This window comes from Olea europaea, unplaced genomic scaffold (assembly GCF_002742605.1).
Source record: "Olea europaea var. sylvestris unplaced genomic scaffold, O_europaea_v1 scaffold1515, whole genome shotgun sequence".
Lineage (NCBI taxonomy): Eukaryota > Viridiplantae > Streptophyta > Magnoliopsida > Lamiales > Oleaceae > Olea > Olea europaea.
Genome location: NW_019232731.1, coordinates 24,092 through 48,587, shown reverse-complemented (window position 1 = coordinate 48,587; position 24,496 = coordinate 24,092). Strand labels below are relative to the sequence as shown.

Here is a 24,496-nt window from a genome sequence, read left to right as displayed (position 1 = left end):
TAGATTTTTTATTTTTATTTTTACTTGTCTCCCCTGACTCCGTCCATGTATATACTTGAAGTTAATAATGTTGTGAAAATATATTAAATATTAAGTACTAGCAATAAATTTCCTAGCGCATCTAATAAACAGTAAATAATTTGTAGTATCATCGATAGGTGGTAGTGAACTCTAAACCAAACAATTACAATAATTTGAGAGCACGTCATATGATATTTCATATTTTAGTTTTGTTACCTCTTTATTTACAATAAAATGTGTTTACGTCAAAATTAGTAAGGCTAATCTTAAACCAACTTTAAGAAAAATGGGCGATTTATTGTTGAAAAAAGACCACAAAATATGTTTAGAGAGTGTAATTATGCCTTGAGTTGTTGTATGAAATCACTTGCCCTTTACAAGAGTCTTATTCAACTATTTATACACAGTTTCAGCCGACATTACATCAAATCAGTCAAATCAGCAACTGTACCGAGCTTGGAACTTGGGTCACTGGATTCTCATGTGATTGGTCGATGAGGCCGGTGGTTACGTGTCAATGTTTTCCCCAGGTAATGATGACCTGCTAGGGGCTGGAGGTTGAGGACTTAGGATTGGTTGTTCCGGGCGGTGATGATGCCACATGTGTCAAGCGTATTTGATTGATAGGGTGATGTGATAGGGGGTAATCATGATATTTTTCTGAGATAACGGCGGGATTGTCTGGCCTTGGAGTAAGGACCGAACTCACATTTAATTGAGGTGGGATTAGCGAACTGTTTTTATTAGATCGGAGTTCAGATGTCAACAGTTACCCCCTAGGTCAATTCTTCCATAAGGGGGCTGACCTTTTGACTTCATGGGTTCTTTTTTCAAGAAAAGTAATTATTATTATGCCAAGTGTCATGTCTGGGTAGGGATGAGCTGTACGGCATTTTTAGATAGCTTCTTTGATAAGTTTCCTGATGCTATGTCCTTTGGCCCAGGAGACATTTCAACCGTAGTCTTCCATCCTTTTAAATATTTAATGACTTCTCATTTTATCTTTTTACTTTACACTGTTTTTTCTCAAAGCATCAAGGAATTTCGAGCACGCCCTATCTGTCGTTTGAGTAAGGTCGTCCTTCGAGTTCCCAGGTATTCCTTTGCTTCTTCACTTAGTCCGTTTGTTTTGTTCTTTTCAATGAGTTCGGACGAGTTGAGGGTTCAATCCTGGGGAAATCAACAGGAAGAATCCATCCCTTCTACTTCTAGTTCGTTCTCGAGGTGTAGAGAGATTTTTACTCCCGTTTCTATTTCTGTTACTAACCCCGTTACTTTGGCCCGTCCTGGAGAGATAGGGCGAGATAGGGTAGACGAGGAGGTGGGTTCTCCTATGGGTAGTGAAGGGAACGATCAGTTGGAGTGGGGGGCTGGTTCTTACAGGTCAGTAGTTACAGGTGATATGTTAGCTAGTTGGAGGGCAAAATATGATGTTTCGAGTTCAGTAATTATGATAATTCCTGAACCATCTGACCGTGCTGATGTTCCCCCATGGGATGTGTAGCATTGAATTCTGTCATCCTTCAAGCCGGGCTGAGATTATCTATTCCTAGGGTTATCCGTAAGTTCTTGTCTTCTTGGGGCATAGCTCCGACCCAATTATGCCCAAATGGGTAGCGGACTTTGATCGCTACGCTTATTTTGTGGGATAGATTAGGTAACCTTGAGCTTACGATTGAGCAATTCAACTCTTTATTTACTTTTAAGGAGGATGGGAACAACTCGGGTTGGTGGTACACAAGTATTAGGCCAAGGACAGGAGGTTCTCTGGTTTTAGATACCCCCTCCTCGATTAAGAAATGGAAGGAAGAGTGGTTCTATATGTCGAGGGAGTGGAATGTTATGTAAGTAACTGCCTCTTGGTGTTTTGACCTAGATTGTATTCCGAGTGGCTCTAATTGATATCATGTTACTGTGCTGATTACAAGAGGCCTATACTGAAGAAAGACACTCAAAGGCGAGCGGAAGCAATTCGTGTATTGTCGAAGAAACAGAGATCTTGCAAATTTTTTCTCTCGAATTCCAACCTTTTCCAGGCCGGCTTGATTCAAACCAAGGTGCCGGGGCCTTCCACCATCGTAGTGTCTACATCGGTTTCGACCAGTTCAGGTCGGTTTTGATTGGTTTATTGAGGTGATATTTGTTAGAGTTGAGTACTGACATACATTTTTGTTTACAGCTCACAATTCAGAAATGTTGGGATACAAGGTGGCGAAAGCTGCGGCTGCAGCGAAGGCCAAGAAGAGGAACGTCCCAGAATGGGATGAAAGCCGTTCTGAGGAAGTGGAGGATGAGGTCCCCTTGAAGAGGAACCGTACTGGTACGCCGGCCGCACCAAGGGTCCCTGAAGCTGATCCTGCGTTGAGCTCTTCTCCTTTGGTGGTCATCACTTTGCCGTCTCTAGCTCATACCTCGTCACCTCCTGCGGCACCTGCTTCCACTTCGATTGCTCGGCAAGGATGTAGGAGAGCTGCCCGGACTTACAGAGTCCATTACTGGACAGTCTGCTAGGCCACCGTCCAGAGATCTTCCTGGATTACTAGCGAGCTCCATCTCCATCGAGGGAGGTTACTGCTGCACTTTCCCCACCTCTGCGTGATTCTGCAAACCTACTTACCAAGAGTTGGGGTGAAAGGGAACAGGGCTTCCTTAATGAGATGCCCACAGGCGAGGCCCCAGTGACTGCTCAACTCTATGGCCATCGCTCTATCCTGTACATGACGGTCGTAGCTGATAAGGTATTTTTCTTACTTCATTTTATTTGATGATTTACATATTTACGAGGTGCTTAACTTATGGATTTTAATGTAGGTGAAATCTGAGCTCGACAAACTGATGGAGGCCAAGGATCAGGCCTTGAATTTGTATAACAGCATGGAGGCTGAGAGAGCTCAGTTTGTAATAAAAGAAAAAGAATACGAGGAGAAGCTTAACACGATAGGGTTTGAGCTGAACTCGAGACTGGAGATGGAGGAGAAGTGGATGGGGGAGATTAGAGCTCTGAGAGAGGAGGCCGGTTGTAGGGCTGAGACTGAGAAGAAGAGGATTGAAGAAGAGAGAGTTCGGACTAAGGAGGTTGTGGAGAAGGTACGGGAGGCAAATGAGAGAGCAAGAGAGGTGATGCGTAGAGTTGAGGAGGCTGAATCTAGGGCTGCGAGGGCAGTGGAGACTTGGAGGTTGTCCTCCAAGTTTGACACTCTTGCTCAGGATGCTTACGTCGTGGGTCTGGAGGAAGTAGTAAAACACATTCGCAGAGAGAGGCCAGGGTTCGACGTGGGTTTCCTTGAGGAGGCTGTGAAAGAGCAGAAGGAAGAGCTTCAGCGTTTGTCGGAAGCGGTAAAGGTTTGGATTTCTCCTGCTGATGAAAATGATGTCGCTCCTCACGAAGACCTCTCTTTCCCTAGCTTTTCTTAGGACATTTTTTGGATTTGTGATGAATTTGTTAAATTTTATGGATATCTTGTTTATGCTTCGAAGATAAGCCGAACTCTATTTTGAATGCTTATGAAAATGCATATTTTTTTTGTGGGGTCTAAATTTTATTGCTTATTTCATCCTTTCGTGAATTTTTAATGATGGAATGTCTTCTAGTCAGCATATATGACAGAACTCATAAGTCACGCGAACCTGGATCGGCCTGAACATGTTGCTGGGCTTCGTAGAATTTCCAAATAGGAATTTTCGCTAAGGGTCATAGTATTTACAACCTTAGATTGGCCTGCGTATGTAGCAGGACTTTGTAAGATTTCTTAGGAGGAATGTCCACTAAGGATAACACGTACAGCCTTAGATCGGCATGCATAAGTAGCAGGGCTTTGTAAGATTCCTTAAGAGGAATGTTTACTAAGGGTAACACGTACAACCTTAGATTGGCCTGCGTAAGTAGCAGGACTTTGTAAGATTCCTTAGGAGGAATGTTCACTAAGGGTCATAGCACTTACGATCTTAGATCGGTCTATGTATGGAGCAGAACTTTGTAAAATTCTTTAGGAGGAATGTCCACTAACGGTAACACATACAGCCTTAGATCGGCCTGGGTATGTAGGAGGGCTTTGTAAGATTTTTTAGGAGGAATGTCCACTAACGGTAACACGTACAGCCTTAGATCGGCCTGGGTATGTAGGAGGGCTTTGTAAGATTTTTTAGGAGGAATGTCCACTAAGGGTCGCAGCACTTACGCCCTTAGATCAGTATGCGTATGGAGCAGGGCTTTGTAAGATTCCTTAGGAGGAATATCCACTAAGGGTAACACGTACAGCCTTAGATCGGCTTACGTATGTAGCAGGGTTTTGTAAGATTCCTTAGGAGGAATGTCCACTAAGGATAATACGTACAGCTTTAGATCGGCCTGCGTATGTAACAAGGCTTTGTAAGATTTCTTAGGAGGAATGCCCACTAAGGGTAACACTACAGCCTTAGATCGGCCTGCGTATGGAGCAAGGCTTTGTAAGATTCCTTCGTGAACGTCTTGCAGGGCATGCTGAGCTTCTTCTTCATTTAAACACCTTAACAAAGGTGTAGATATATCCGTTTATATAGTACATCATCAATGAGTATATACCTGACCGACCTGATTCGAAGCTTTCTAGCCTCTGTAAAATTTTCAGGACATTTCCCGATTTTTAGGTAGGTGATGATCTCATCCTGCCAGGTTGGTTTGGGATCTATCATCATATGGACCACTTTCTCCAGCTCGGTAGACGGTAGGGATATTCTTCCCACGGGAATGCTATCGAATTCTTTAATTCCCTCAATGGTGGCTAGCCGGGCCAGTGCGTCGGCGTGACCGTTCTGCGATCGAGGAATTTGCTTGAATTCGGTGGTGTTGAACCTTTCAAGTTCTTTTCATACAACTTGTAGATAGTTGTCAATTCTTACTTCTTTCGCCATATATATACCGTTGACCTGATTTACGACTAGTTGAGAGTCGTTGTGTATGATCAGGTCAGAAATCCCTAACCCTGAGGCCATCCTTGTGCCAGCAATGAGAGCTACGTACTCTGCCTCATTGTTTGAGGCTTTAAAGTTAAATGGCAAGACTTCGCAGAATATGCGATGTTCAGGGCTGATTAATATGACGCCTGCCCCAGATCTTTCTCCGATGGATGAACTGTCGATATAAAGTCTCCATAGGGTTTCTTCTTGTAGTTCCTCGATTCGGACGTTGCACAACTCAGAGACAAAGTCGACGAGTGCTTGGCCCTTGATGGAGGAACGTGGCGTGTATTTGATGTCGAATTGCCCGAGCTCGACTGCCCATTTTACCATCTGACCTGAAATGTCGGGTCTTTGTAGTGTTTGCCTTAATGGAGAGTTGATGAGGACCTCAATGGGGTGTTCCAAGAAATATGGCCTTAGTTTTCGCGCGGCCATCAGCAGGGTAAATGCCAGTTTATCTACAGGTGAATATCTGAGCTCGGCTTCGTGAAGTGCCTTGTTTACGTAATAGACTGGGTGTTGAACACCGTTCTCTTATCGGGTTAGAACCGCACTAATGGCGTGTTCTGAAACAGATAAATAAAGCTTCAGGGCCTCACCGACCTTAGGTTTTGAAAGCAACGGAGGCTGAGCTAGTTGTCTCTTTAGCTCGTTAAAGGCATCCTGGCATTCTTTGGTCCACTCGAACTTCTTTCTTCCTCATAACGTGTCAAAGAAGGGTTTGCAACGGTCCGTAGACTTGGAGACGAACCGGCTGAGAGCGGCAATCCTTCCGGTTAAACTTTGTACCTCTCTAGGTTTAGTTGGAGGCCTTATTTGGATGACAGCTTGTATTTTTTCAGGATTTGCCTCGATTCCTCGGTTATTCACAATGTAACCTAGGAATCTTCCAGAGCTGACCCCGAAAGCACATTTCCTTGGGTTCATCTTTATTCCATACTTCCTCAGTATATCCAACATCTCGGTCAGGTGCTGACAGTGATCCTTGGCCTTGATAATTTTGACCAGCATATCGTTAACATACACTTCCATTTGATCTGTTGGGAAAACATGGAATTCACTAGTCGTTGGTAGGTCGCACCAGCGTTTTTGGGACCAAATGACATTACTCTATAGCAGTAAAGACCTAGGTTAGTTACAAACGAGGTATGTTCTTGATCTGGGCCATACATCGGTATTTGGTTATATCCGAAATACACGTCCATGAAGCTGAGTAGATCGTGTCCGAAAGTGGCGTCCACCATTTGATCTATTCTTGACAAAGAAAAACTGTCTTTTGGGCATGCTTTGTTGAGGTCGGTGAAATCTATGCATACCCTCCAATCTTCGTTGTGTTTTTTCACAAGGACCGAATTTGGAACCCACTTCGGGTATTTGGCCTCACGGAGGAAACCGTTATGCAACAGGTTTTGCACCTTCTTATTGAGTGTTTCATATCTTTCAAGGTTCAGAGGTCATCGTTTTTGCTGCTTTAGCCGAACTGAAGGATCTACCTGTAATTTGTGGCATGCGATGTTGGGGTCTATTCCTCTCATGTCCCCGTGATTCCAGGCGAAGACATCAAGGTTTTGTCTAAGGAAGGCCACAATTTCGTTTCGGGTGGATGGCTGTAGCTCACGCCTGACTTTGAGCTCCTTTGTTGGGTCCTTGGCACAGACTTGAACTCTTTTTAGTTTTTCGATGGGTTCTCCTCCTTCGATCCTGGTCCGCGGGTCTAGAAGAATGAGCTCGAATTTCCATACGTTTGCCTTATGCACTCACAGGAAGTTGCGTTGATGGCTGGTACAGGTTTCCCTCATGGCGATCGTTTGAGGGTCCTGCCGTCGTAGAGAATTTGGTGGTGTATTCGTTTCATGAGGGTGGGTGTGAAATGAATTTCTGGAACTTGAGCTATGACTCATGGCTCTCGGATTTTGTGGAGAGAATGGAACTATTTTTCACAATTAGGGCCCTCATTCTAGCACCAAACTGTTGACGTCAAAATTAACAAGGGTAATGTTAAGCTAACTTTAAGAAAAAAATGGCGATTTATTGTTGAAAAAAGACCACGAAATATGTTTAAAGAGTGTAATTATGTCTTGAATTGTTGTATGAAATCACTTGCCCTTTACAAGAGTCTTATTCAACTATTTATACATAATTTCAGTCGACATTACATCAAATCAGCAACAGTACCGAACTCGGAACTCAGGTCGTCGGATTCTCATATGATCGGTCGATGAGGCCGGTAGCCATGTGTCAATATTTTCCCCAGGTAATGATGACCTGCAAGGGGCTGGAGGTTGAGGACTTAGGATTGGTTGTTCCGGACGGTGATAATGTCACCTGTGTCAAGTGTATTTGATTGATAGGGTGATGTGACAAGGGGTAATCATGATGTTTTTCTGAGATAACGGCTGGATTGTCCGACCTTGGAGTAAGGATCGAATTCACATTTAACTGGGGTGGGGTTAGCAAACTGTTTTTATTATATCAGAGTTCGAATGTCAACAAAATGCATTGATAATATAACTTCTTTATAGAAGTATTTAGGAAACGACAGTGAGATTATTTTGATAGGAAGTATTTGATAAAAGTAAAGACAACATTACATAGAAAACTTTGATTGCTCAGATTTTTGTGAGGGACTAAACTTGAATGCGGAAAGGGATATTTATAAGAGGATGAAAACTAGAGATTTTTTTTTTTTATAAAGTTACTTAGAATTTTCTTTTCTTTTCTGAAATTAGATTATGAAATATAAATTTATTGTGCAAGATAAACTTTAAGACGGGTCAATAATTTTGGAAAAGATAAAACACCTTTAAAATAAGCAATTATTGTCTTTTAAAAATAAGTTGTGACAGGAATTGATGAGAGTGAAGTGGGTCAGAAGTGTTTTCTCTTGGTCAAAAAGATCTAATGTCGAACTCCCATCCACATATATATGGAATTATTTGCATTATCCAAGAAAAAGCTGCGGTCATCTAATAATTGGATCTTTATTGGGTTTGGAGCCCCACTGTCTCCTGACCCGATGGAAATGGGGCTCTTTTCCGCTCCTCCACAAATTTGCCATCGAAACAAATAAAAAAAGTTAAAATGTTATCGATCTTGTTATTTAATTATTTTTAATATAATTTTACAACACAAACCAGATCAATGACAAAATATAAAAATAAAAAACACGCATTAAATATTCATTGGACAGTCTAAAAAAAAAGAACCACATAAGTGCAGCCAACACAACACTGTCAAAAACTCTTGTTCAAGCAGCAATATTCTTTTTAATATCACTAAGGGCCTTAGATTTTCTAAAATAAATTTTATGAAATTTTTTTAATTTATTATTAAAAGTACAAAAAATTATAAGTTCACGTGTAAAATTACTTTATTGAATAAATGTGTAATTAGGAAAAAGTGTTTCGAGAAAAATAATTTTAACATCTGTTTGATGTAAATTTTTTAGAATAAATTTTGTGAATAGACTTTCCTAGGGAGAATATATGGTTCAAAAGTAAAAAAAAACTATCAGTCCACGTTAAAATTATTTTATTAGAGAATATTGAAAACGAGTTTGAAAAAATTGAATTTGAAAAAAAAAGTTATACAAAACAGGATTAAATATTTTTGTAATATTATTGGGTATGTATCAATTTTTTTTTAATAGTCGCACTTTTACAAATGAGCATGTCGTGTTAAGTTAAATATTACGGCTAAATCATTTGCTTCCAATTTCGAGTAGTTGGGAGGTTTTTGAATTTTGATTTCGAGCTTCTTCTATAGACTCTAACAGGTGTGATCGAGTTCAGTTAACATAATAACATTTATCTCATCTTGAATAATTTTTGCTCTTCTCATGCAAGTCATAACCTCTCTTTAAACAAAATGACAGAATTTATACACGATTATTCAAAAAAATCTAAATTCTTTATTGCACAAAACAGGTAAATTCTGATGTATCATCGGTAAAAACCGAAAAACAAAAATAATAGATAGCTCGAAGATGCTAACGTAAGCAGCTGCGCGTGCTAGCCTGTCTGAAAGCTGTAAGACTGACTGTCTGGTAACGTATAATCCAGGAATTCGAATTTTCGAACTCAACTTTTATCAGATTAGCACGTCTTTTCACACCAAAATATGAATATTTTACTGCTATAAACCCATTTTCATTTTTACGAGAACGAGACAAAGATATGAAAAGCAAAAGAAGGCTCTGCAAAAAGAGAAAAAGGTGAATTCTGTTGTAAATCACGATCCCATTCCAGTATATATATAAGTAAAAGTTTTGCTTTTTCTTTGCATTTACAGTGGGAATTTTAGATGCTGTTCAAGACTGAACGTGACAAAGAGAAACAGTGGGATTAGGGTGAGTAATAGGAATATGAAAATGGTGTCGGAGGAGTTTGTCTCTACGCCGCCGCCGCCCCGCCGTTCTCCTGCCACCACCCCCAAATTCTGTAACTCTTTTACTAACCGGTATTGGGTTTACTCTTTTTTCATCATTATCACTTTGTTTTCACATTTTTCATCGGTTTCTTTGAGGGAATTCATAGTTTGATTTTCTTCTTCTTTGTAAATACTGAACATCCATTGTTGGCATGCTTGACATTGTAAATTGGATGATACTGTTAAGCTTTAAACAAGTTACAATCTTGTCCTTAATTTGGAGGTATTCAACTAACTCGTCCACTGGATTCATGTTTCAGGACAAATCACTTGTAGAAATTTATTGAACATGTTCAAAAGCAGCCTTTTAAGTCTCGGAAGGAGTTTGAGGCTTTTCAAAAGCTTTGCCAAACGGACCCTTAGTGAATGAAAAACTTGAACCAAGTTCTTTTGGTGATCAATTCATCTAGAGGAGTTAGAGAAGATCACTTGCATTCATTTAAATTGTATTCGATTGTCAAAATCTAAAGATTTATCCATCTTTACTTGAATCTTACCTATTTGGTGAATGTTAACAGTTTACATCTAATGGAAAACTTCATCTTTTTATGTAATCTATGTTTTATGATTTTGTTCTTTTATCGACTTATTGTCTAGACTCATCCGGAAATTAATTCCTGAATCATATAATTCCATTAGTGAAAGAACAATGTGGCTCCTGGTTTTTGATGTAATGGTAGATCGTTTTGCATTATAAATCAGAAGTTTTCTAGACTCCAGACATGTTTCTAATTCACTAATGATATTTCCGATGATTCGGTTTTCTTGCACGCAGCATTTTCTCGGACGTTGCTTGTGATATTACGATAGTTGTCAACGGAGAATCGTTTCTACTGCACAAGGTAATTTCTAAATGTCACGTCATGGCCAAAGTTTGTACTACTAAAGATCCAAATCAGCATAGCATTGCCTTTTTTTCTTGAGTATCCATGCATCATCATAGTTCGTGTCATGGCTCGTTTTTAATAACACTCGTGTTTTGGAGCAAGTGGATCCAAAAAACACGTTGCTGGGATTTAACGCGAAGTGAAAAGTTTTGAATTTCACACTCACCATATAACTTCGGTGTATCTAAATTTTTTACGACTTATCAATTTTATTGTGTTATTTCTGGTATACAATAGTTTCCCCTGGTTTCTCTGAGTGGAAAGATCCGAAAGCTGGTGGCAGATGCAAAAGACTCGACTCTGTCAAAACTGGAACTCTCTAACCTTCCAGGAGGACCTCAAACATTTGAGCTTGCAGCTAAGTTTTGTTATGGAATGAATTTCGAGATCACAACTGCAAATGTTGCACAACTACGGTGCACTGCAGAGTGCTTGGAAATGACTGAATATTATCGTGAAGAAAACCTTATTTCACGTACAGAATCCTATCTGAACGAAGTTGTTTGCCAAAGTATTGAAAAATCCGTGGAGGTTTTATCCATCTGTGAGAACTTACTACCCATTTCTGAGGAAGTGGGAATTCCTGAAATCTGTATCGATGCTATTGCGAGGAATGCTTGTAAAGAGCAGTTGGTATCGGGTTTGTCTCGTTTAGATTGTAACAGTGGAGTGTTAGAACTCAAAGATAGATGCATTGAGTGGTGGATCGAAGATCTCTCGCTATTGAGGATTGATTTTTATCGTAGAGTGATCTGTGCCCTAGGACATACCGGCGTTCGAACAGATAGCATTATTGCATCTTTGATGCATTATGCTCAAATATTTCTGAAGGGTATTGGGAAACCCCAAATTTGGAATCCGGCAAGGACAAATACTAGCATAATCGAAAATGGCCAGAAGACTATAGTTGAAACTCTTGTAACTCTGCTGCCTACAGAGAAGAGTACATCCATTCCAATAAATTTTTTATTTGGGATGTTGAGAGTTGCAACCATGGTGGATGCTACCTTAGCCTGTAGGCTTGAGCTTGAAAGACGGATTGCTTCTCGACTAGAAATGGCTTTACTCGATGATCTCCTTGTACCGTCAGTTCAGACAGGTGACTCATTATTTGACGTTGACACTATCCATCGGATTCTGGTGCACTTTGTGCAACGGATGGAAGAGGAAGAGAATGACGAATATGGATATGAATCAGCAGACATTAGTTCTTCGAGTCAAGGCTCAATGTTGAAAGTTGGACGGCTTGTTGATGCATATTTAGCTGAAATCGCTCCAGATCCTCATTTGAGTCTTCAAAAATTCACGAACGTGATTGAGGTACTGCCTGAGTATGCTCGTGTTATAGACGATGGACTATACAGAGCTATTGATATTTATTTGAAGGTAGATTTTGATTTCTCAAACTTCACATTAAGCACACAAGATTATCTGTCAATTCAATGACGTTGTTCTTTGGCTGATTGATCAGGCTCATCCGGTGCTGAATGAACCCGAGTGTAAGAAGCTATGCAAGTTCATAGACTGTCAAAAGCTCTCTAAAGAAGCCTGCAATCACGCTGCACAGAATGATCGGCTCCCAGTCCACATGATTGTCCGAGTTCTCTATTTCGAGCAGGTTCGTTTGAAGAATGCTTTGTCGGGAAGTTCTGGGGATGGATTAATATCACAAAAAATTAGCAGCGGGGTTCCGAGTGCAGCCATGTCGCCCCGTGATACTTATGCTTCTTTGAGGAGAGAAAATCGAGAACTGAAGCTCGAGATATCAAGAATGCGAGTAAGGCTTAGTGATCTTGAGAAGGAACAAGTGGTTATGAAACAAGGGATGATGGATAAGTCGAACCACGGAAGGACTTTGTTAACTTCAATATCGAAGGGGTTTGGAAGAATCGGTATATTTGGAGGGCAAGCTGGCAGAAAGCAACAAAAGTCCGGGAGGAAGTCGAGGGCACCAGAAGGAAGAACCGGCAGGAGTAGGAGGTACTCTGTTTCCTAAGCTAGACGTCGATAAATTGTTAACATATGTACCTTGGAGATTCATGAAGTGAATTTCGACTAATGGGTCGAGATCTTTATGACATAATCCGGAGTTGCGATGTTTCATATTCCAGTTGGATTCTGTATAAGGTCATAGCACCATCTTGGGGCACTGCTCAATCATTGTAAAAAAATATTGGTTTTGTACACATTTCTACGTTGTGTTAGACAACACTACATAGAACGACTAACAAGATTTTTAAGGGCAAACCCACGAAAATACTTTATAAAGCTATAGCAAAAAAAGGTTAGTTTCTCTATCTTTGCTTCAAAGGAAGATTCAGAAGTGGGCTCCATTTCATGAAAGATGAATTTGCATCATAATGCATAACATGATGATGGAGACTCGGAAGCTTGGACTTGCACCATTTCACCCTGCTATCTTGAATCAGAAATTTTGAATTGTAGGAGCAAAAGATGCGTAACACTCGGAGAATACTTGGGAATTGGGATAATGATGTCAAGATCTTATTGGACCTTTCAATAGATAGTTGGAGCGAAAAACACCTTTAATAATGTTTCAATGTCTTTTACTACAATCATGAAAGCCATGCTTTTTTACACGAGTCAAAGTTATCGTCGATTACCATTATTTGTCATATCTTTAGAATATCGAGTCCGAGTCTTAGGGAGGGTATGCTCACTCAAGGACCTCAATTCTCATTAGAAGGCCGTACATCCCGTTGGATTCGAAGGATATTTGGCTCCTCAAGGCTTCTATTAATTTCGAGTCCCTTTCCTATTTAATAATATATAATATAATAAAGACGAGTAAGGAAGTGTTGTAAAACTCCTACGTTTGAAGTTCAATGTACAATAGTAGATGGATATGTGTTGTAAGTGAGAATAGGAAAATAGTGGAATGGATGGCTATCCTTCCCGGAGCCAGGCTGAAAAACTTGACCACATCCAGCCATGGGCTCGACACGCGAGCCCAGCAATTGTGCGTTGGCGTGTGACCACTAATTAGAACTATGTTTGGCCAACCAAAGTCAAATGTACTCTTTGATCAAAGATAAAAAGTATTTATCCTTTTAGAACCCACGATCATTTGCACGAACAATTTGTCCTTTAGGACTTGATTAACCGAATTTTCTCCCTTGAATTATCTGTGTCAATGGATTAGTTTGATAGTGAAACTTGAGATATGCATTTTCTTTTATAGTTCATATTTTGGATCAGTTTCATCCATATAGTAATCAGATGAATTGAGTTTTAGACATTAAAACTTTAAGTAAATATTTATTTCAAATAAGTTGGGATTTGTTATTTGTTTCTTACTTATAAATGAAACATCGCTTATTCTGATGTGTGAGCTTATATTGTCATTGCATTTTTATTTTTATTTTTATTTTTTTGTTGTATAACTTTTTAATTTACTAAAGTTTCTCAACGTTTGCTTATTGTCACGCTTACTTTCTTTTAGAACCCTAGTTCATTTATACTAACAATTTTGAGCGTAAAACTTGAGACATGCATTTTCGTTAATAGTTCATATCTTGGATTAGATTCATCCATATGGTAATCAGATGAATTGAGTTTTACACATGAAAATGTTAAGTAAATATTTTATTTTCAAATGCATTGGGATTTTTGTTATTTGTTTCTTATAAGTGAAACATCGCTTATTCTTATTCTTATGTGAGCTTATACTGTTATCGCATTTCTTTTTTTCTTTTTTCTGTTATACAACTTTTTAATTTACTAAAGTTTTTCAGTGTTTGCTTATTGTCACACTTATTTTCTGGTTTTTTTTTTTTGTCCCATTCTTATCCTCAATTTTTAGTACATCTATTATTAGATGTGAACATGGTCCAGTTTGGTTCGATTCTAACGAGAATTGAACTGAATCCGAAATTTTCGAGTATTTAGTAAGTGAAATTGTCAGGTCCAAATTTAATTATGAAACCATTCGAGTTCAGTTTAATTCGGTTCGGTTTGGTTCCATTTGATTTATATGTTCTAAACTATAATTAATTTTTTTAATATTTAAAAAAGCTACATTAATTCAACTAATGACATGATCAATCTTAGCTATTATAAAATAACGTAGTCCAATCTTATATATCTTTTGTATATCTCTTTGTTGAGTTTTTCACAGATTTGATTATTAAAATCACAGAAAAATAAAGATATTGAGCTTACAATAATTAAGAAATGGGCTGTCAAGTTTCACTTCGATTTATCTATAATGGTAAAAACGACACTACGGTAAATAACAGGTTTAGGTAAAACTTATGTCAATTAGATTAAGTTGTACTTGGACTGAAAATTAGAAATAAGAAAATAATATTTTTGGATTTGAGTTAAATTAACTAGTTAGAAAATTTATTTTAAAATAAAATAATTAGACTTATTTAAAATAAATAAATTTTAAAAAATAGGGAGATTTGGTTCTTCGATTCTTCATTGAAAATCGAACCATACTTGTCGATTCTTAATTCAGATTCTCATTCAAGTATTTAATTTAAAAGGACTGCACGATTTGATTCAGGAGATTTGCACAGCCCTATCTATTAACATAATGATCATACGTTTGTAATGCATTGTATGTTCCATAATAGGTCCGTATTTGATTTGGTATTGCACCGCACATGATTTCGAGAGTCATGATGGTATTACTGAGGAACGTCTTTATTAGAATAAATTGGACTAGTTTGACCTCCACTCTTTATAACTTATTTTTTTCCACGCTCATTTGGACCAAAGGTTCTCAATGTTTGCATATAGTTATACCTATTTTCTTACTTTTTTGGTTGCCTTCTTATTCTCTTTTTGAAATAAATTTTACACCATATTACACAAAAATGTTTCACCAAATTAAAATCATATTCAACTCATTACACCAAATGAACAGTATATAATTATTTTTTTCATTCTTAATAATTTATTTATATGAAAAAATATTTATTTATTTAATCTACTATTTCATAAATTATTAAATAGATAATTATGTTCGTTAACGAGAATATTGAATTCATAAATAAATTTAATGAATGTAGCACTGTTAATAGAAAAATCACAACTAAGAAAATATTAAATAATAATAACAACAACGACAATAATAATAATAATAACAACCATATGATTAGTATTAAAAATAATAATTATAATTGTCATAATAATTAATTATGAATTAAATTTGTTGTATAACAAGAAAGTGATACAAATATCCTTAACAAAAGTTGAGACAAAACGGAGAAGAAGGGCAAAAATGACATTAGCCATTTGGGTGCAACATGATGTAAATGAATAGTGTTGCACCACACCAAAATGGTGTAAAATCTGGTGTTGGGTTGAAGTGAGATTACACCAAATATTTATTGCGAAATTGGGAAAAATAGGGATTTGGTGTAAGGGTTGGAGTTGTCCTTATTATTAAGAATGTATCGTTGAAAAGTAAATAGAATTTTTGTTTTACATGTAAAATCATTTTAAAAAAATAATTTAATTGAAAATAAATTAAATTTTTTTTTCCGAATAATGAGTCCAATCGAGACTCAATTTCTACTAATCATATACAATTAAAAGTATAGAGAAAATCATCAAAATGGAAAAAGTATCAGTCTCAGTCCATGAATGATCCGTCATTTTTAAAGTTTTCGAAGTGTCGCATTATTTCAATTAATGCTGGCCCATAATTGTTTCATACATCCTATTCTCCTGCGTTTGTTGATTGAGACATTTATTCGGTATAGATCTCAAGAGCTCGGAAAAAGAATGATACTCATGTGTCGTGATAACACAAGTTTATTTACTTAATTTTTCTCTTCGATGTTACCTTTTTTCTCTTGAATAATATTGTTGATTAGATGTGTAATGATACATCACCAATTATTGGCGGTTGATAGGTAGCGTGAAGAATAATGGATGACCGACACACATGAGAATTCAAGAAGAGCGTTTGTTAGAATATCAATTAAAAATAAAGAAAAATCTATTTGACCAAACTCAAAGCCAAGGCAAAAAATAGGCGGCCTATGTGGCGGCCCCCATTGGATGAGCTTGGATAGTTGATAGGTAGCGTGGAGAATAATGGATGACCGACACACATGGAGGATGTAAGAAGAGTGTTTGTTAGAATATCAATTAAAAAATAAAGAAAAATCTGTTTGACCAGACTCAAAGCCAAGACAAAAAATAGGATGCCTATGTGGCGGCTCCCTATTGGATGAGCTTGGCCAAACAGCAGGCCTCTAAAAATAAACTTCAATATATAATATTTTTATTTAAGAATACACTGCGCCGTTTTCAAAAAGTGAAAAGTTGTTTTTTAGATTAAGAGTCCGTTTGATATGACTTTGAAAAGTTAAAATGAACTTTTAAGATTTAAAAATTATTTTATGACCCATTTTGATTAATTTTATGAAAGTGTTTCTTTTAATTAAAAGAGTGTATTTTTATTATTATTATTTTTTTTTTTTGAGAAAGTTGGCCAAATATCACTTCTTCTAAAAGCATTTCAAGAGTAAAAAAATTCTTTTACAAATTAATTTTCAAATAAAAATTAAAGGAAACTCTTATATTGACATCAAAAGCCATGTAAAATAGCACTTTAGGAATTGTTTAAGGACCAGTTTTGATTAATTTTATGAAATTGTTTTTTCTAGCTTAAAGAGTTTTTTAAGAGAAATTTGGTCAAATATGAATTCTTCTAAAAGCACTTCAAGAATAAAAAGTTCTTTTACAAATTGATTCAAATAAAAATTAAAGCAAGCTATTATATAGAAAGCAAAAGTCATGTCAAAATATTTTTGAACATATTTGAATAACTTTTTCAAAATATTTTGTTTGGCTAGAAAAGTTTTAGATAAAGTAACAAGACTTCTACTTCTACTTCTACTTTTACTTATTGCAAAAAAGTTAGTTTATGTCATTTTTTTTTAAAAGCTCTTCTAAACTAGACAAATGGCTTTTATAAAATTATTTAAATATATTTAGGAATAAATTTTTAATTTTAAGTAGATTTAAACTTTTCAAAAGTTCTATCAAGTGGCTCTAAAATAGCTTTCTCATGAAACTCTCATATAATAATTAAAAGTAAAAAAAAAAAAAAAAAAATCCTCTTCCATTGCCCTTGAGATTAATTAATCCCCTGTTTGACAATTATTATTTCAAAACTCTTTATTTTACATACTCATTTTCAATCACATATTCACACAATTAAATATTCTACACGTAAATTTAAAATATTTCACTATTTTTAATTACAAATTCTCAAAAAATTCACTATATTCAAAACTTTGTTTTCATCAAATAATGCCCATCAAACTAAAGAAAAACTTCAGTAGGGCGATCGTACCCGTCGAGGTGACACCTCGACATTAGACGATCGCACCATCGAAGTTTCTCCCATCAAACTGGGGCTAAATGTTGTGACATATAATAGGAAGGTGGAAGGCAGTTGCAGTGTCAATTCATGATGTAAAATCTCATACACAGCAATTGATCACCTAATACACGTTATTCTTACCTTACCTTGTAATTGATTAAACCTAAATTATAATTTAATGCAACATTTTGTAACTTGTTCGACCTTCTACGTAAAGCTATATAGAATGTAATTTAGCCCCATTTATATAAAAATCAATTTTTTAATAAATTTTGATAAAAGTTAATAAAATGTATGGTAAAAAAGTGATGAATTTCACAAAATGTGTAATTATAATTAATTATTGACTTTAATGGTAGACACGTGAGACTCAAAATCTCGTGCTAAAGAGCGTGGAGGTTCATTATATTGGTAGAAATTTGATAGGAGTTTATCGTTAGGAATTTTGACCAAATAGGATCATTGTTATAGTTTAATGTAAAAGATACCTATTATTCAAAATGAATCCATAGTTTCCTACAATTTGAGAGGCTTTTTAAATCCACCCGTGAGATACTGTGAATCCGCTTGCCCAACGGATTTCTTAAGCGTTCAGAATTCATGAGAATTTTTATTTTTTTCTCGAATTTTTCATTGAGGAAGAATTCACTCTTTTATCTTGTTGATAGAGACTTCTTATGCCTAGCCTATATTTTTTCTTTTCGTTTTTTTTATATATGGAAATCATTTATTTCCTCTACATAAAAATCGAAATTAACCCTCCCTTTTGTTTTCTGATTTTTTTCCGTGTTTCAAAATACAGTTAACCAACACTAAAAAATGAAGTATCCAGGCTCCGATTAGAAAAAACCCAATTGGTAATATATTGATTGATGATAGTAGGCACAATGCAAATAATTTATACAGCTTCAACATCTCCTAGTGGGTTGAAAACCATATCAACAGGCCTTCCATCTTGCCGATTCCAAAATTTTAAATTCAACCAAACAGATAATTAATATGGATTATCTACTCAAATGATTAACATATTTTACCTTATAAGTTAAGGGATGGCTGATGAGTTTCTATTTTTGCTGCTACACTTTATGGGAGAGTTTTTGAGGAAGCTATTCTTTTAGTTTAAACTATTTTCAAAAAATTATCTAAATATATTGAAAAGCAGCTTTTGAATTTATAAAATTCATGCCAATGAGCCGTAAATGTGTTTCTTTATTTATAACATTCTGATACAGTTAATGTATTTATATATGACATTATTTGATGGAAATTAAAATCAGATTTTGATAAAAGTTAATAAAATATAGGGTTGAAAATTTGTGAACTCTTGAAATATGTGATTAAAATTAATTGTTGACTTTGAATTAAATTAAAATTTAAAATTTAATTTTCACCAAATATGAGTATAGTATAATTAATGAACTTAATTATACAGTACTTAGCACGTTTTGGGGTGACTGTTAAGAAACTTTATATGCAATAGTTTTCCACTAATATGAAAATTTTAAAATACTAATTTAATGAAATTTATGTAGTTATTAATTTCTGGTTAAATGAAATTTGAACACACACATGCATACATGTTACATTTCTAGATTTTTATTTTTATTTAAAAAAAAAAAACTGGAGGAAGAGTTTTTTTTTTTTTTAAATTCAAAAGTATTTTTTTAGAAGTTTCTATACTAAAAAAAATTCAAAAATCAAAAATAAAAATCAATTTTAACAAAGTTTAAGCACATGTTTGAGCTCCATTTTTTATTAAGAATATATTTTGTAATAGTAAATTGATAGAGAATGTGGTTAAAAATAAAAATTGAGTTGTGTGTAATATATATATATATATTTTTTGAAGAATGTATAGTTAAAAAAGAAGAAAAAGAAAAATGAAATTTGAAAATAATGAGAATAAGGGCTAAATGTATTTTAAAAAAGTTTCCTTTTCGTCACTTTTAAGCTTAGCCGAAGACTTGACAGATAGAATGGATCACAAGAAATTGTCATAATTAGCTAACAAGTCAGCTTCTAGCGTTATTATCCTAACAAATGAATAAAAATTATGCAAACGTCCAATTATTTGAAATAATTAAGATTCAAGATCTAAACCTACTAATCCCTACTGTTGACATTTTTAGGATCCCCAGATTTGACAGAATAATGCCAGAAGGGGTTCATCTAGCATTACATTTCCCCTATATTGGGGAATCCGTGCATTAATAGAGGGAAAATGCTAGTTGTACAGGAGGTCAGACACATCCGAGATGAGTGGGATGACGGAGTGGGTGATTATTGAAAAAATAAATAAAAGTTCACCCATCCACTTGTATGTGTTTGGCATATACAACCAGTATTTCCCTTAATTGAGAGAAGTAGGTGAAAAATTATTATGTAGATCATGTCATGTGAAAGAGTGTCAATCACAATGTAACTTGTAATGTACATATAGCAGGAGTGAAGTTAACATAATCATAGATGATGTAGTTTATTTTCATTAAATAGTACTCTTCGAGACAATAATTTTTTTTTTATTATTTAACGTATCAAACAATTGTGCACTTAAGTTGGGATATATATTCACGGATTAAGCTGTTTGAATAGGGCCACATAGGCCATGTTCATCTAGCAAAACCCTATATTCACGTACTTGCTTCTTTCACTAAACTTGTTTTTAAAAATATTGTTAAGAAGTTATTCGATCATTTAGCTGAGTTTATAGAGTAAAACTCAAAAAATTGATAATCATAAAAATAAGAGGGTGTTTGTGAGTGATTTTTCACTTCAAAAATTTGATTTTTGACTTTTATTTTACTATTTTAACCGTAAAGATTGACTTTTTCTTTCACAAGTGGCTCCCACTTTTTTCCTAACGGTCAAAAAATCAATTCTTAAAAATCTCTTCCAAACGGGGCCTAAGTTTCAATCATTTACATTGGAAGTTTCCATTCTCATCTATTTGTTTAATTTTTGATCACATGTTTGATCCATGTAATTTTTTTACTCTTGAACTTTTCTGGATCAACGTTCTAAAAGATTCTTAAAACATGAATCATGTTAGAGCGATATAATCATTGACATAATGATTTATATAATATCATATGACACTTCATCATTGAACTGTTTTAAACACAATTAACTTTTTCGTCAAATCACATCTTGCCAACTATTATTATGTCACTCCATTTGTTAACCACTTTCTATCATAGTGACATAACCCTTAATTAACTCGACTAGTTGTTTGGGTAATATTACTTGATGAAATTCATTTTTACTTTCCATGTATAAATTATTTTGAAAATAACAAATTTTATTTATTATTATTTTTAACCTAAGAAGCGAGATCACCAAAAAGTTAAATTTTATTGAGCTTTCCACAGCGTTGGTTTCCTCACATGCTTCTGCCCGTCTAGACACTGCACAACTTTCTTTATGATACATACAACTCACTCATTCATTCAATACATACAGATCCAATCCACACACACAGTCACACAGTCATGATTTCATGGCGTATAATTTGCATCCGTGAATCCATTTGCATTTCCATTGAGTTTCTCTGATAATCCATTGCTTGCCACTTCTAGCGCGGTATTCTATTGCAGTAGTTTAACGATAATGGAGAAGTGAAGCTGATATTTGCATTGTGATTCTCGTAAATATACAACTGAAGATGAATCGGAGCTTTAGGGAATCTGCGATCGGCGACAGCCGGAATTTTCCTCTAGCGCCGTTGTCTCAGCATCGTCGAGGTCTCAGCCTCAACGGACTCTCCAACTTTAAGAACTCCGCCAACAATAACTTGGATCTCTTCTCCAAAAATCGTCACAGTCTGCCTCTTGCCGCCTCCGATAATTCCGATGGTATCGCGTCATTTTTTCATTATCTATGAGTTGCGTATCAATCTAATTTTGTTGTTTATTACCTGAGATCTGTAAAAATTCAGTAATGTAGCGAAAGGTAAATGTTCTAGCGTTGATCGAAATCAAATCAGTGCGAAAAGGACAGTATTTTTCTGCGTAGCTATTGTATCTAATTATAGTAAGTATACACAAAATGACACCGTAATGAAGTAATTTGGTTTGCACTAATCAAACTAATGCCTAAACAGTATAAAGCAGTTTTTATTCATTAAATTTAATTTATTGATGATATTTATCCGTTTTAGTTATTCTTCAGGAAAAAATTCCATTCTTTCCTCTTCTATTCTGATCATTTATTTATTTTTAACAAATTAATAATTTTGGGATGCCTTCCAAGTTTAGCATCAGTGAAACTTGGGAGACTCTCAGTTGGATCAGCGAAACAGGGGAAGAGTGGATTGGATGATCTATTGTCATCAACGGATGGTGGCGGAAAGCATGATTATGATTGGTAATCCTGCAATTGTTCATCCGTCTTATGTGAATTTTCATTTATAGGATCTATTTTTCGCTTGAATGCCTGCTCCGCAATAATTGCTTAAATTCTATTTCTGGGCTATTGTTATTTCTTATGTCATCACTATTACAGATTTTTTATTGTTCAAAAAGCCTAAAAGTAAATACTTAAAAACTTTGTCAAGGAATGACAAATCGCCAATAAAGTTCTGTATGTTATGGTAATCTAGCTAAGGATTTAGTTATACATGAGGTCAATCATAAAATTCACTTCCCTTTTAGAGCCACATGAATTTGTGTTAAAGAAAGTTAATTGTTCCAAGAAAGAACCGAAGCTGATAGATGACCTAAAAAATTTCAACCATTACTTGTTCTAGGCTTCTCACTCCTCCTGGAACTCCTATTGTTCCTTCAATGGATGGAAACGAATCACAACAAGCTTCTGTGGCTCCAAGAGGCAGTTCAAGGGTTAGATCGACCTCTACGAACAGAGGCTCAAGGGTATGTCAACCTATTTTCTATTGCTGACCAGTAGATCTTCCTAGAGAATTTGCCCTTTATTTCTTGTAAGTTCTGGGATAAAGTAAGGCAAATCTTTATGTTGTTCGTTTAATTGTATCTGTGTAATTGTAACCTGTAATGATAAATGGTCTGATATATTGTTCCTGTTTGGTTTGCCTGAAACAAAGGAATCCATAATAAGAGAAGTTACTTTCAAATGCCTTAATGCGTATAATTTTTAAGTATATGGGTTTCCAATTTCAGCTTTCAGTTTCTCAGTCAGAGAGCAACCATCCTAAAAGACCAACTCGCAGCAGTTCGGTGACTCGTCCTTCTGTCACAAGTTCCCATTTTACTATGAACTCAAACAAATCAACCTCCATTCTTAACACAAGCTCTGCTTCGGTCTCATCTTATATTAGACCATCTACTCCTACCAGCCGCAATTCATCAATTACAAGACCGTCGACGCCTACTGCCCGTTCAACAGCCTCAAGACCTTCAACTCCTTCTAAACCTCGTGCTTCCCCCAGCACATCTTCCTCTGATAAACCAAGACCATCCATAAGCTCACGACCTTCTACTCCGACTTCTAGGCCACAAGTCCCAGCAAATTTGAATTCCCCTGCAGCTCGGTCCACATCAAGGCCATCAACACCAACTCGTCGGAGCCCAGCACCATCTATATCTCCAGCCTCTGGACCTTTAGCCTCAATTGGGCGTGCTATCCCAAACGGACGCAATGTTGCTTCAGTGTCCCGTCCAAGTTCCCCTATTCCACGTGTTCGCGCCCCTCCACAGCCTATTGTCCTCCCAGATTTTTCACTTGAAACGCCACCAAACTTGCTGACAACTTTACCAGACAGGCCACTATCTGCTGGTAGGTCCAGGCCTGGTCTGGGCCTCACTGTAAAAGGGAATGTGGAGTCCACAAGTGCTTCAACTTCACTTAGGAGACAACAATCACCCGTGGTTACGAGGGGAAGACATACAGAACCCATTGGAAGGGGTCGGATGCCTGCCAATGGGCAGCTAAGTGATGCAGTTGACACTCGCAGAGAGCTTTCAACCCGGAAACCTTTGAAGACATCCACAGAGAGCACAGGGTTTGGCCGGAATATATCAAAGAAATCTCTGGATATGGCTATTAGGCATATGGTAAGTCTAGCCTCAATCTTAACTTTTGTGGTTTCTTTATCTGTTATATAAGCAACGTGAGGTTTAAATATTGCATCCTCAAAAACGTGTAGCTTCTCCGTCCTCTTGTAATTAACCCTTGAAGAAAAGCTTCAAGCAATCAATTTCATCTTCAAACTAAGGTTTGATTCTATTTTCTTTCGACCGAACTGGCAATTCCGTTAAGAAACTTAAGCCTATGTATCAAGAATCTTTGCTTCATGCTATTGACGGTGTTAAATTGATACCACGACATATTGCGTGGTTAACTTCAACTAGCACAATAGTGAGAAGAATATATTACATTGTGTTCCCAGTTCATAAATATCAGTGTTGGTTCTTTATAATTATTATTAATTATCGGTGTAATGGTGCAATCATTTTGCTGGCATCCGTGCTCGATGTGTATATATATTTCTTTTGGGCGTTGGAAGTGGCAGTCAGGAGTTATTGCATTTTCTTCACTTACCAAAATAGAAAGTATATTAAGAAAATATTAAATAATAATAACAACAACGACAATAATAATAATAACAACCATATGATTAGTATTAAAAATAATAATTATAATTGTCATAATAATTAATTATGAATTAAATTTGTTGTATAACAAGAAAGTGATGCAAATACCCTTAACAAAAGTTGAGACAAAACGGAGAAGAAGGGCAAAAATGACATTAGCCATTTGGGTGCAACATGATGTAAATGAATAGGGTTGCACCACACCAAAATGGTGCAAAATTTGATGTTGGGTTGGAGTGAGATTACACCAAATATTTATTGCAAAATTGGGAAAAACGGGGGTTTGA

General features: G+C 36.1%; 2 protein-coding genes across 2 annotated transcripts; both read left to right on the top strand.

Annotated features, from left to right (window-relative positions):
* Positions 1-9,119: 9,119 nt before the first annotated feature.
* Positions 9,120-12,872, top strand: LOC111376530 (BTB/POZ domain-containing protein At3g08570-like). The gene is made up of 5 exons (XM_022999490.1): positions 9,120-9,172; positions 9,250-9,417; positions 10,163-10,229; positions 10,512-11,660; positions 11,746-12,872. Exons 1-5 carry the CDS (start codon positions 9,135-9,137, stop codon positions 12,268-12,270), a joined length of 1,947 nt encoding a protein of 648 aa, XP_022855258.1. The 5' UTR covers positions 9,120-9,134; the 3' UTR covers positions 12,271-12,872.
* An 8,133-nt stretch (positions 12,873-21,005) lies between these two features.
* LOC111376529 (sialidase-like) lies at positions 21,006-24,147 on the top strand. Its single transcript, XM_022999489.1, has 4 exons — positions 21,006-21,494; positions 21,897-22,005; positions 22,388-22,511; positions 22,776-24,147. Exons 1-4 carry the CDS (start codon positions 21,305-21,307, stop codon positions 23,718-23,720), a joined length of 1,368 nt encoding a protein of 455 aa, XP_022855257.1. The 5' UTR covers positions 21,006-21,304; the 3' UTR covers positions 23,721-24,147.
* Positions 24,148-24,496: the final 349 nt, after the last annotated feature.

Excerpts from the sequence above, each read along its gene's own strand:
- LOC111376530 (XM_022999490.1), top strand. The coding sequence starts at position 9,135 with ATGAAAAGCAAAAGAAGGCTCTGCAAAAAGAGAAAAAG. Across the intron at positions 9,173-9,249 it reads CTCTGCAAAAAGAGAAAAAG|TGGGAATTTTAGATGCTGTT; the intron begins GTGAATTCTGTT and ends TTGCATTTACAG. Across the intron at positions 9,418-10,162 it reads TGTAACTCTTTTACTAACCG|CATTTTCTCGGACGTTGCTT; the intron begins GTATTGGGTTTA and ends TCTTGCACGCAG.
- LOC111376529 (XM_022999489.1), top strand. The coding sequence starts at position 21,305 with ATGAATCGGAGCTTTAGGGAATCTGCGATCGGCGACAGCCGGAATTTT. Across the intron at positions 21,495-21,896 it reads CGCCTCCGATAATTCCGATG|CATCAGTGAAACTTGGGAGA; the intron begins GTATCGCGTCAT and ends TTCCAAGTTTAG. Across the intron at positions 22,006-22,387 it reads GGAAAGCATGATTATGATTG|GCTTCTCACTCCTCCTGGAA; the intron begins GTAATCCTGCAA and ends TACTTGTTCTAG.